This window comes from Bos indicus x Bos taurus, chromosome X, assembly GCF_003369695.1.
Source record: "Bos indicus x Bos taurus breed Angus x Brahman F1 hybrid chromosome X, Bos_hybrid_MaternalHap_v2.0, whole genome shotgun sequence".
NCBI lineage: Eukaryota > Metazoa > Chordata > Mammalia > Artiodactyla > Bovidae > Bos > Bos indicus x Bos taurus.
Genome location: NC_040105.1, coordinates 122957508 through 122971367, shown reverse-complemented (window position 1 = coordinate 122971367; position 13860 = coordinate 122957508). Strand labels below are relative to the sequence as shown.

The 13860-nt window shown below is 44.6% G+C and overlaps 1 protein-coding gene across 1 annotated transcript in view; it reads left to right on the top strand.

Annotated features, from left to right (window-relative positions):
• The window catches only part of F9 (coagulation factor IX), a 33959-nt gene that overhangs the window by 14122 nt on the left and 5977 nt on the right, over positions 1 to 13860 (top strand). The window contains exons 5-6 of the mRNA XM_027534385.1: positions 4058 to 4186; positions 6558 to 6763. Of these exons, the coding sequence (XP_027390186.1) occupies positions 4058 to 4186; positions 6558 to 6763 (335 nt within the window). The remainder of the gene's footprint in view (positions 1 to 4057; positions 4187 to 6557; positions 6764 to 13860) is intronic.

Below are 13860 nucleotides of genomic sequence, written 5' to 3'. Positions count from 1 at the left end.
GGGAAGAGAGGTGCAAACATTCAGGGAATGCTTTCTAGTTAGAACAATTAACTGGCTACTGTGTCCCTCTGGCTGGAATAAAGATCACTTGAGTGTCCCCAGATACACATCCCATCTGAGTCCTTTTCAGATAAATTGAAGTCCGTAAGAGTTCGGCCATTCCTGTCCCTTCTAAAGAGTACAAGAGGCATTTCCCCACAGTAAGAGAGATGGAAAGAAAAACAAGCACAGAAACACTTTTTTTTTTTTCATTTTGGTAAATCACAGACACTACTAATATACTGTGTATTTCTATGGAGTAGAAAAAAAAAGAAAATACCTTGAGTTTAGTTGATAAACTTGTTAAAGAGAATATCGTTCATCCCAGTTTTGGTTCTCCCGTCTGTGAATATATCATGGCAGATGAAGGCAGAGTAAAATGAAGCAGAACACACTAACTTATAGGCAGGAAGGGAGTTAGAGGTGTTTGTGCTAACATAGAGGGAGAAGAACAGACACTGTGAGATGTCCATCCACAGATATTCTAGGGGCTTCCCTGGTGGCTCAAATGGTAATCTGCCTGCAATGCAGGAGACCTGGATTCAATCCCTGGGTTGGGAAGATGCCCTGGAGAGGGAAATGGCAACCCACTCCACTTTCTTGCCTGGGAAATCCCATGGACAGAGGAGCCTGGCAGGCTCCAGTCCATGGGGGTCGCAAGAGTCAGACACGACTGAGTGACTAAACCAACCAACCAAAGAACCAGGGAGAATCTACACCCAACATGGGGCCTAATGTCCAAGTGCTCCAGAAACAATTGATGACTGAGTCCCACAGTGACTGTCCCCAAGGTGCAGGACTACAGACGTCTCCACTGGAACTCCTTGTGCTGTTATTTTCTTTTCAGACTCAAGATCTTTACTTGAGGTCAAAAGACTGCTGGTCGGACAGCAATATTTCCCACTGTGTGCACAAACCAAGCCACAGGACAGCAGCAGCAGCAACATACTAGGCCACAAAGAGCAGTGACAAATGGGGAAAAGGATGGAGTGGTCTAGTTACTTAGCCAAGGATACAGAATCAGGAAAAGCACCTCAACTTTACCCATTCCTGTTGTGCATGGCCAGGTCCAAACTGGTCAGCACCTGCCACCCACCTCTGTGAACTTCGAACATTCTCATATTGACTGAACATTCCCTACAGGGGTATTTGATTTGGCTGCACACTCTAGTATTGCTTTGTAGCAACAAAATGATTGCTAGTAACATGAGAAGAGCCAGCGATGTAACTACCGTTAGTGAGGAGAAAGGTCTTTAATAAATAAATAAAAAGACCAAGTGCCATCTTTTTGGCTTCTGCACTTAGTGGATTATTGGCAGCAAAGGGTAAAGCTTAGGCTGGTTCCTTTGTCTACCTGGTAACAGTTGATTTGCCTTCCCTCATTTCCTGAAGATCAGTAAGGAACATGAACTAATCATTACTCTAGCCTATGCTACCTACATAAAATGGAATTCACAAATTTAGATCTGTCACTCACAAATCCGTAATATACTCACAGACCATACAGTCGTTCTGTTAGCCTGAAATCTAAAGGGAAAAAAAAGAGTATGACACAAGCTTATGCGTTAAGGTGTGATTCTAGGTGGGCAAGAGTAAGGGATGGGGGAGTGAGAAATGAGGAAAGGAGAGCCAAGAGTAGGAGTCATCTCTCCTCACCTGCAACTAACTGCTTGGTCTCTGGGGACTGTTTTCCAAGAAGCCATGTGAGCTGGCCTCAGGAGAGTCAGTCTCAGAGAGGAGAAGAAGTAAAAGAATCTGTCCACCAGTATACATCTCTCGATGGTCAACACTTCAGCCTGTGCGGCATTAACTCCCCGGCATCATCACGTTGTATGCACTGGGGCCCTGAGAGGCCACGTGGGATCCCGGGCCTCAGCATCAACCTGGGAGCATCAAGCAAAGAGACCAGAGGCCCACGATACAGATCTGAGCCAGGCCACTCAAGGCAGTACCTAGATGAAGCCAAGGGAAGTCCACGCAGAGCAAATCACCAACGGGGCTGGGACAGACGCGGGTGAAGCTGGGGGTGACTAAGGTGGCCCATAACAGGTGGCTAACACAGCCACACATATTCTAACTGCACTGACAAACAAGCACTTCTCTTGAATGCTCTACTGCTGTTAGGCCTGTAGGTAACGGGAAGGTGCCTTCCATTCACTGTATTCCTGCACTGCTCTACAGACAGAAATCGGTCCTGAGACAGAGCCTATTTCTCTTAACTCAGCAGGTCTCAGCTAGCAAGCCCTGAACCCTGGTACTTCCTGTTATTGAGATGGCACTGGAGAAACAAAGGGAAAGCACAGGAATTTGAAAATACAGAATAAGATGGCAGGAACAAGCCAAATATATCAGGAATCACAATTAATGTGAATTGGAGTTAATGACAATTTTCAGTCTGGAGTTAAAAATCTAATTATATGCTGCTGATCAAAGAGATACCTAAAATAAAACTATACCAGGAGGATAAAATAAAGGGATATAAAAAGATTTGCCAGGTAAATGCTAACACAAAGAAACTGGCAAAGCCATCTTACTCTCAGATAAAATAGAATTCTGACCAAAAGCATTACAAGAGACAAAGAAAGATATATTATATGAATAAGGGAGATTGTATAGGAGAATAAAGAAAATATGGGCCACTAGACTGCTTATCATTGCCAACACATAGTGTTTTTGGCATTTAGCTCCCTTAAAGGACCTTATTTCATTCTCCTGTGTTGATACATACCCACCAGGGCCAGCTTCAAGTTTGCTTTGAAAAACTGGATTATATTAACAGTGCATGCATGCATGCTAAGTCACTTCAGTCGTGTCTGACCCTGTGCGACCCCATAGATGGCAGCCCACCAGGCTCCTCTGTCCCTGGGATTCTCCAAGCAAGAATACTGGAGTGGGTTGCCATTTCCTTCTCCAATGCATGCATGCATACTAAGTCGCCTCAGTCGTGTCCGACTCTGTGCAACCCTATGGACAGCAGCCCACCAGGCTCCTCTGTCCAGAGGATTCTCCAGGCAAGAATACTGGAGTGGGTTGTCATTTCCTTCTCCTATATTAACAGTAGGCACTTGTATTCAGCAAAATATACTATTTAGGGTGAAAAGGTAAGTCACAGGGTGGGAGAAGGTATCAACAATGCATATATCCAGCAACTAGAACTCTCATATGCTGATGGTGAGAATCTAAATTTGTATAATTATCTTAGAAAACTATTTGGCAATATCTACTAAGCCTGAACATATGGTCCAATCATTGCACTCATGAGTACAGATCCAGTAAATATGCACACATATGTTACCAAAAGATATGTATAAGAATGTTCATTACAGCATTAAACATAAGAGCCAAAAACTGGAAACTCAAATATTCATCCACAGTAAAATGGTGAACAGAGGTAGTAATATTCATACAATGGAATGTATTACACAGCATGTAGATGAACTATGACTATACAAAACAACATGGATGAAGCTCACAAACAAAATGTTAACTGAGGAACACAGAAGAGTACATAATGGGAGCATCTCCTTAAGTTCATGAACAGGTGAAACTAATTCCTTGTTAGAAGTCAGAGTATGGTAACTTTGGGAAGGAGGAAGTAGTGACCAGAAGGGGGAATTAGGAGAGCTTCTGGGCTGTTGATAAGGTCCTCTGTACTGATCTGTTTACTGTTTAAACAAGTGAAGTCACCTTGTGAAAACTCATACCAAAGTTCTGGGTACTTTCTGGGATCTGTTATACTCTAATAAGCAGCTTTTTTTCACTGCAGTCTATGATTTTGTGAAAATAGCATATCTACACCTTCAGTTTTATACCAAATCACATATATTGCTGCCACCATTTTTATGCCATACTAAGAATTTTATCCTCCCCCCCCCCCACTCTTAGCTCAAGGCTCACAAACTTCTCTCCACGAATGCTCCCAGCTTATATTTGATCTGTACCAGAGTTAGTGGTTTCATGTACTTTTTAGAATTGTATGTTACTTGATGTTATTGCTGTGGATTTTGCTTTCTTTCAGATGCAACATGCAGCATTAAGAATGGCAGATGCAAGCAGTTTTGTAAAAGGGACACAGATAACAAGGTGGTTTGTTCCTGTACTGACGGATACCGACTTGCAGAAGACCAAAAGTCCTGCGAACCAGCAGGTCAAAATCTAAGTTGTTTTTTTAGTTCAGCAGATATGTTTTCCAAATCCATATTTGAACTTTTAGCACCCTACATAATTTCGTTCCTTGTTTTTACTTCCTTTTGAAATCACAGAAAAGACTAGTAGCATGGGCAAATTAATTTTTCAAATGGCACCATCATTTTTATTAGAAATTCTGTAATTGTCTTCCATCTTCTTTTCTGCACCCAATTTTCTTCTTTGACCTTTATATCATGAAGCAATTGATTTGTGTGATTTCTGCATGTATATCTATAATTCATGAAGTCAAATTAATGTAGTAATCCTGTAATAAAAAAATAGAAGATACATATGTGCTTGACTGATAGGCTTCTAGTACAAGGCTGGTGAATTTTAAGCATGATCTGTCCTAGCATGGCTGGTTTACACTGAGAAAGTTATTTTCTATCCTTCATTCTCAGCCTGAGTTTACACGCTTGGCATCAGAATAGTTCTGACAACTATCTGTTCTGAGTTGTGTCAAGCTGATCAGCACAGTCAATCTATACAGCAGTGGACAAAGCAATGTTTCCCAGTTATGTCAACCATGCCACCATATTGACAGCTGACTGGTGTGTGGAGATCATGTCCACTCTTCACACTGCTCTTCTCTGGAAATGAGGGCAGCAGAAACTTGGATTTTTTTTTTTTTTTTTTGATGTAGGCTCCACAGGATCAATTATATTTGATAAATGAAGGGCTTTTTTGAAGCAAACTAGCTATAATTTCTTTTGCATTTCCAAAGCCTGATAGCTTATTAAATTGATACATTAAATCACACACCATTCCTCTGTAACTGGGTTTGATACCTATCTTAGCAATGAACCTGGCAGAGGAGATTAAAGAAAGAACCAGAAGACAAGAGTATATAGACTGCACTAAAATAAAGAGTCTACTGCTTCAAAGACCTGCCTGTCTCCCATCCTTCTACCTGTTCTTGACATACACAGCTTCAAACTAGCCTACCTAGGGAGAAGTATGTGTGTATCTGTTTTTACCTTTGAAACCTAACTTCCAGTGTAGACAGACAGCATAGTAGCTAAATCGTTTTAAGTCCTTTTCTGTTATAAGAAAGAGAAAAAACAGAGAACCACCTCCAACTATTAAGTGTTATTCTGAATATAGCCTTAGTTTTAGCAGAATAAATAAGCCAAACCTAAAATAAACTTTTCTGCCTTTCAATAGTAATGGTCCCTTTTCTTGAGCCAATGTTGATGATTTATATTTATACATAAGTATTTTGAACTAATTTCCTGTTTTCCCAACCACATGCTGTCTTCATGATACTTTGCCACAGCTGGTTGCTATAGAAATGTCTGTTATAAGGAATGTGGATAAAAGGAAAGTGAGAAATGAAATGTGAAGTGATTTTGCTTGACTACAAATTTCCATTCTGCTTGTCCCCAGTGTATCAGTAGATGACTTCTTTTCTTTAGGAAATAAACCAACCCAAGGTAAAAGGTAGCCAGTGCCCAGGTAGATGTGGTGGTTATAATCATATTAATAATTTATTTAGTTAATACTCAACAGCCAGGTAATTAAATCACAATGACCTCTCCCCAATGGATTTTTTGAAGGCATTTTGGTCTACAAAAGAAGTCCTGGAAATTCCCTGGCAGTCCAGTGCGCAGGACTCTGCATTCTCACTGCCAGAGGCCTGGGTTTGATCCCTGGTTAGGAAACTAAAATCCCAAAAGCCATGCAGTGTGGCCTCAAAAATGAAATCTTGTTAACAATAAGGAGTAGACATCCCATTTACCAAATTCTAAAATCAAGGTTATATGGCACCAATCCCCAGACTTCCATTCAAGGACAGTACCTGGAAACAAAACTTTTTCATAAAGAAACAGGAAGTCATTGGACTTCATATAAGTGAAAGTGAAGTCTCTCAGTCGTGTCTGATTCTTTGTGACCCCATGGACTGTAGCCTACCAGGCTCTTCCATCCATGGGATTTTCCAGGCAAGAATACTGGAGTGGGTTGCCATTTCCTTCTCCAGGACATCTTCCCAACCCAGGGATTGAACCCGGGTCTCCCGCATTGTAGGCAGACACTTTACTGTCTGAGCCATCAGGGAAGATAAAGTCTTAGGAAATTTGATTTGGGAACACCTCTTCTGTTTCTGTAAAGATGACAGATTCCTGAGCCAAATGGCCTTTTCATGAAGCGTTTGAAAACTTTTCCATGGAAATAATGCAATTAACCTCTTAGTTTGAGACTATATTCATTGATTCAATTTTTTAAAAACTATCGATGGGCTTGCTTCTCAGACATGACAAGGATGGGCCAGACTTTTGTCTGCTAGCCAATGAGAAATACTAGAGTACTAATTTTTTTTTCCATTTGTCTAGTGCCATTTCCCTGTGGACGAGTCTCTGTCTCACATATTTCTAAGAAGCTCACCCGTGCTGAGACTATTTTTTCCAATACGAACTATGAAAATTCTTCTGAGGCTGAAATAATTTGGGATAACGTCACTCAAAGCAACCAATCATTTGATGAGTTCAGTCGTGTGGTTGGTGGAGAAGATGCTGAAAGAGGTCAATTCCCTTGGCAGGTACTCAGTGTTGATGGTGTGTCAAAACTGGAGCCCAGTGCAAAAGGGACGGGCCAGGTGGGAGGCTGAGACTAGACATCAGTCAGACCTATTGGGATGAGGGAAGTGTTTAGGCAGGTTTCAGCACAAAGTAGGATGAGGAAATTCCCATAGGTGAGGAGCTGCTCAGAGAGAAATCCAGGGACAGCTACCACACAAGGCCAAGGAGAGTTTGGCATCAAGGACATGGCATAACAGGATTTCTAACAAGCAACGAGGATGTCTGGAAGCGAGGTCACCAGTACTGGGGCTCTGGGTACTACTTCAGCTTCAGCCCCTGGGAGAACTGGACAGAGTCAGAAAGTCTCTAGGTCCAGAGAAACTGGAGTATTTCGAAGGCATTTTTAAAAGAACTCAGGAAGGATTAAAGCAAGAACTGGGGTACTGGACCCAGGCAGGGCATAAGAGGTAGGGGCTTGGTCCAAGGCTGTAGTTCTCAAGGTGTGGTAGCATCAGATTCACCTTGGAACTTGTTGGGACTATACATTTTCATGCTGTGCCCCAGACCTACAGGAATCAGCAACTCTGGGGGTAGGGCCCAGCAATCTGAGCACAAACAAGCCCTTCAGGTTATTCTGACACACTGTACAATTGGAAACTCACTGGTCCAAAGGAAACAAACTTGTTATAGCAGCTAGGGTGTGTGTGTGTTAGTGGCTCAGTTGTGTCTGACTCTTTGCAACCCCGTGGACATTAGCTCACCAGGCTCCTCTGTCCATGGGATTTCCCAGGCAAGAATACTGGAGTGGGTAGCCATTCCCTTCTCCAGGGGATCTTCCTGACCCAGGGATCAAACCCAGGTCTCCTGCATTTCAAGCAGATTCTTTACCATCTGAGCCACCAGGGAAGCCCAGCAGCTAGGGTCCAAAACACCAAACAGTGGACTCATGGTACCTAGTCCCACCTTTCTCCAGGTGTGATCTGCAGACAACACACATGAGAATCACCTGTCCATGTTTTTGAGGTAACCAAGGGCTAGATTTGAGACCCATCATTACAAATCTTTTCATGTCTTCCTTGCTGCACACTTAATAGTGAGGGCACCTGTTGTCTCCTTCCTATCAGCCTAGGTAAGGTCATCTGGAGTGTTCAAGATCACTCATCCCCACACACATTTACTCGCTATTTCATCCTTATGAAGTAAGATTACTGACTGCAGAGGTACCAAGCACCAGGTTTCAGTCTTGTCTTTTCCAAATGTGAAGAGCCATCCTACTCTCTAGGATACTCCAGAAAGACCCTGTCACACTTTCACACTGATTCCTTCCTCACCAGAGAAGCTCTCTCCCCACATCCACTGCACCCAATTTCTCACAAATGGTGACTGGGTTTCAAAAGCAGGAGATAAACTGAATATACAAGTCACTTTTAGGGACATCCCCGGTGGTCCAGTGATTAAGAACTCACAGTCCCAATGCAGGGGGCCCAGGTTCAATCCTTGGTCAGGAAACTAAATTCCACATGACTTAACTAAAGATTCTGCATTCTGCAACTAAGACCCAGCACAGCCAAATGGAAATTAAAAAAAAAAAAAAAAAGTTTAAATTCACTTTTAGACACAGACAAAACAGTAAAAAAAAAAACAAACCAGAATGTCTCCCCATTTATGGATGAGCCAACTACCACCATTTCACAGTTAATCTACAAGGTGGAAATACCTGATTTGATTGCAGACCTGACTGCAACACCCCTGCTGAAGGCCAAGCATCAAGAGAAAGTAAGCAACAGCTGTAGTTGCAACACCACCTAGAAAAGATTCAAAATGCTGCTGTGTCAGTAAAAGGGGATGGGGAATCACACGACCACGTGGGTGAAGTAGTCTGGCAAAGAGGCCCAGATGGAGTTCAGTTTCCTATCAGCAAAGGTTCGTCTAGTCAAGGCTATGGTTTTTCCTGTGGTCATGTATGGATGTGAGAGTTGGACTGTGAAGAAGGCTGAGCACCAAAGAATTGATGCTTTTGAACTATGGTGTTGGAGAAGACTCTTGAGAGTCCCTTGGACTGCGGGGAGATCCAACCGGCCCATTCTGAAGGAGATCAGCCCTGGGATTTCTTTGGAAGGACTGATGCTAAAGCTGAAACTCCAGTACTTTGGCCACCTCATGCAAAGAGTTGACTCATTGGAAAAGACTCTGATACTGGGAGGGATTGGGGGCAGGAGGAGAAGGGGACGACAGAGGATGAGATGGCTGGATGGCATCACTGACTCAATGGACATGAGTCTGAGTGAACTCCGGGAGTTGGTGATGGACAGGGAAGCCTGGCCTGCTGCGATTCATGGGGTCGCAAAGAGTCGGACACGACTGAGCGACTGATCTGATCTGATCTGAACGAATAATTTGAACGAACTGGAAACGTCTAACCTGTTCAAGAAAAGGGTTAGGTGAGCTGTTGGCTGGCGAGAGCTGAAGGGCCACAAGAGCAAGGGGGTGACGACTTTTTCTTGGAGGATTTATGGATGCAAGTTCCAGGCAGGCAGGTGGACCCTGTTCCCGGTGAAGAAAGGCCGTTCCGGCCACTTGGGTCAGTCACGGGAGCCGGGCAGCTTGGGGAGCACATCTGGTGGAGCAGATGCTCGTCGAATTGTTGACTTGAGGCACTGCTCTGTCCCAAGAACCGCAGCAGCGGGACAAGGCCATCCCAGACCGTCGAGGGACCGGGTCCATCTGATGGGAGATGAGACAGGGCAGGCTAGAGACCGTGGCCACCGCCCCCCCCCCCCCGCCCCTGCTCTGAGACCCTAAGAAGCGAGCTCACCTTTTGCGCGGCTGTCAGCGGCTGCGTGCATGTTTACCTTATTATAGGGCTTTCGGTTCAACTTGCCCACTGGAGGCAAAGCCGCTGCAGATGCAGCGGGTTGGCCACAGGCGCTTCCCAGAACCCCCTGCATTTCCGGCTGCTCTGACCTCCGACCCCCAAGGTCAAAGGCGCAGGCAGACTTGACCGATCTCTGACCTCTAATCCCGCATCACAGTGACAGAGGGTCTGAGAGAGAAGCAGAGGGGTGAGACCAGTTACCTGCATTTTCCTTCCAGATGCCCAGCTCTGGGTTCAGGGTCCCTGGAGAACTCGGGTACTCTGCAGAGCCACTCAGGAGCCGAGAGAGGAAGCTAGAGGGTTGACTGCAGTATATGGGAACAGAAAGGCTATTTCCTAGAGTCGGTATATCCTTGGTAGGGTGAGCGACTAAAACAGAACTCGAATTTCATAGAGCTACAAAGGGAAGCTATGAAATATGTGAACATTAGAGAAAACAGGGAAATCGCAACACCTATATTACAAGACTACCTTCATCAACAGCTTAAAAGTCAGAAATTGGAGAAAGCAGCACTGAGTTTCAGCTTTCTAAACATCTCACTTGCTTTTGGTCCTATTCACTTGACCCTGCCAGCCAATAATTCTGAGCATGCGTGAACCTGCCCCCAAGAGCTCCACCCTCCTCTTCTGCTTTGAGTTACGATCTGTCTGTCCTGGATGGGATGTGCCTGGTCTTTCTCTTTCGGTTTATCATGGGCCTCAGGTTCCGTATTAGCCATCAGTATCGGAGAAGGCAATGGCACCCCACTCCAGTACTCTTGCCTGGAAAATCCCATGGACGGAGGAGCCTGGTGGGCTGCAGTCCATGGGGTCGCTAGGAGTCGGACACGACTGAGCGACTTCACTTTCACTTTTCACTTTCATGCATTGGAGAAGGAAATGGCAACCCACTCCAGTGTTCTTGCCTGGAGAATCCCAGGGATGGGGGAGCCTGGTGGGCTGCCGTCTGTGGGGTCACACAGAGTCGGACACGACTGAAGCGACTTAGCAGCAGCAGCAGCATTGTATGTTTAAGCTGAGCTACATGGCTCAGATGGTAAAGAATGTGCCTGCAATGCAGGAGACCTGTGTTCGATCTCTGGGTGGGGAAGATTCCCTGGAGAAGGGAATGGCTACCCACTCCAGTATTCTTGTGTGGAGAATCCCATGGACAGAGGAGCCCAACAGGCTACAGTCCATGGGGTCGCAAAGAGTCGGACACAACCGAGAAACTCACACTTTCACTTTTCATTGTACGTTTAATCATTTGAAGATCATTCTGTGAGATTGAGGACACCAGAATACAAATGGAAACCAAATGGTTCAGTTCAGTTCAGTTCAGTCGCTCAGTCGTGTCCAACTCTTTGCGACCCCATGAATTGCAGCACGCCAGGCCTCCCTGTCCATCACCAACTCCCAGAGTTCACTCAAACTCATGTCCATTGAGTTGGTGATGCCATCCAGCCATCTCATCCTTTGTCGTCCCTTTCTCCTCCTGCCCCCAATCCCTCACAGCATCAGAGTCTTTTCCAATGAGTCAGCTCTTCACATGAGGTGGCCAAAGTATTGGAGTTTCAGCTTTTGCATCAGTCCTTCCAAAGAACATCCAGGACTGATCTCCTTTAGGATGGACTGGTTGGATCTCCTTGCAGTCCAAGGGACTCTCAAGAGTCTTCTCCAACACCACAGTTCAAAAGCATTAATTCTCAGCTTTCTTCACAAGTGGTTAAGCTTTCTTTAATCCTTTATATTGTTGTTATTTAGTTGCTCAGTTGTGTCCAACTCTTGTGACCCCGTGGACTGTAACCCGCCAGGTTCCTCTGTCAATGGGATGGATTCTCCAGGCAAGAATACTGGAGTGGTTTGTACCTACCCAGACCCAATTCTTTCCATTTGATTAGAACACACCCCCATGGCAGACAACAAGTAGTTACCATCTGTATACACCAGAACTTTCTCTTTCTCCTGGTGGGTGGGTGGGTGGGGGTGGATATTGGGAGGAAGATAAGATATAACATGAACTTCCTAAGACTATATATATATCTTCACTTGAAAAGATAATCCTCTATTTTTCTTAGCTCAGATTATACAGTTCCAATTAGCAGAAATGAAAACATGACATATGTAATCTCATCTGGCCCCACAAAACTATTTTGGACAGAACATTTAGAGAATTCTTCTTTAGGATGGTTTGATGAAGTCTATTTCAGTGACTGGGTTTCCCTGGTGGCTCAGAAGGTAAAGCATCTGCCTGCAATGCAGATGTCATTACTAGTCTAGTTAACCATTAAAAGCCAAAAGTGATCCTCCCCTCTGTGCTCAGAAAAATGAAGTAGGGCCAAGGGCTGGGTGAATCACACCTGTAGGCTTAATAAACCATACATCATGTAGAAATGGTTTTGCTCTTTATACATAAGAGAACAAGTATGCAAAGAAAAATTGTTAAGAGGTGGCTAGGTAGGGAGAGTAAGAGTTTACCGAAATGACAGAGAAAGGTCAAGTTTGGGTTAAAAGGTTAAAAAAGGAACAACAGGGGAGCAGCTATTACTTTAGGCTGGCATTGTCAGTGAAGAACATCACAATAGATATGTGAATGTGTATTTTGCAGATGTATGTGGGTGTGTTTGGTGTGTATCTGTGTGTGTGTGAAAGAGAAAATGTGCTCCTGTTAGGATATGACAAACATTAAAATGTTTGACAAATCAGCACTCGGACACCTTGCTCAGAACATATGCTTTCCCATTTTTCCGATCGTTCTCCAAAGTGATGTCATGTAAGAACTTGTCCTTGGCCATGCAGACAGCTCATCCCCAAACAGCTAACATTTAGATAGCTGTGATCCTGAAGTAGTCAAGTAAACATTCCAAAACAAAGTCACTTGAAATATTTTTAAATGCAAATGTATTTTAGGGCTTTTTCTTGGCAAAGATGTTTACCAAAGTTTCTAATACTAATCAGGAATGGGCAAAAAAAAAAAAGCCAAAACACTCTTCAGGCTTGAAAGGACACAACTGTATTTCTCAGCCATCCACCAGAACAGCATAGGAGCTCCAGGCAGCAAGTCTTTGGCAGGAATCAGACTAGCTACAACATAGTCTCTGTGCTTGAGGCTGTGGCTATCATTCACTCTGGCCTAACTAGCCCATTAAGCTGAGAGATGTCCAATTCGCCTCTAATATAGAGGATAAGCACCATTATATCATTGTATAAGAATGCTTAACTCCTGTCACTTGAGCAGATGTATTCAGTTGTAGTCATGAGGCCCAGTAAAGAACAGTGTTGTGTAAATTCGCCTGGTGAGGATACTCACCTGAGGTCTGGGCCAGTTTCAAGAACTGGTGACCAGTGCAGTTGCAGGGCCCTGTCTTCCAAAGGGTCCCGCATTTGTAGTTCAATGCTTTGCATTTGTGTTTTATAACTCAAGTTTAATGAGACAGTGGAGCATGCATGCTCTGGTAACCTGGAACCTCAAGTCATTGCAGGCTCACCTCTCAGTACCACGCAGGGGTGGACTCTTGACCTCCCTCTCCTCTGTCCTCTGGTGCCTTGGCTAGCTCTGTCTTCCCTTTCCCCAGCCGCCCAATGACCATGCCACTGCCAACTTTTGGCACACTGCCATATGCCCCCTCCTCACTGCCAGCAGCTACTGTTGTCATCCTCCTCCAGCATAGGCACACAGAGAGTTGAAGCTGGGTGCCCAGACTCTATGCCATTTGAGGAAGGGGCATGACTACATGGCATCTCACATGGCCAGAAATCCGTCCTAGCACATTTGGAGGGGGAGTAACAGGGGCAAACCTCTTGCCTCCCTTCATTCCAGGAACTGAACATATCCTGACATGCAAGTTGAAATCCCCTGGGAGTCACCATTGGCTGTTGATGGCTTCAGTGAACCAGTGGGAAGGGAAGATGGCACCAGAGCACCAGCACAGGGCTGGTGGGAGAGGGGACCTGGCAGCTGAGAGCTGCATTTGTGAATGCCTGTTCAGTGCCCCTGGGCACCTGTGAGTGCCTGTGCTCACCCAGTGGCTATACCCCACACATGAGGGAGCCCAACTTTAAATAGTAAATTCACAACACCATGATAGGTTGTGAGAGACCACAGAAAAAAAGCAAAACTGTTTTATTTTAGTATCTTCCACGACAATTTTTCCTAGCTTGAACAAGGGGACCTGCATTTTCATTTTGCAACAAGCCCTGCAAATTATGTAGCCAGCTCCTTCTGGAGTAATCACTTTTAAAACATAAAGGTCACCAAGCCAT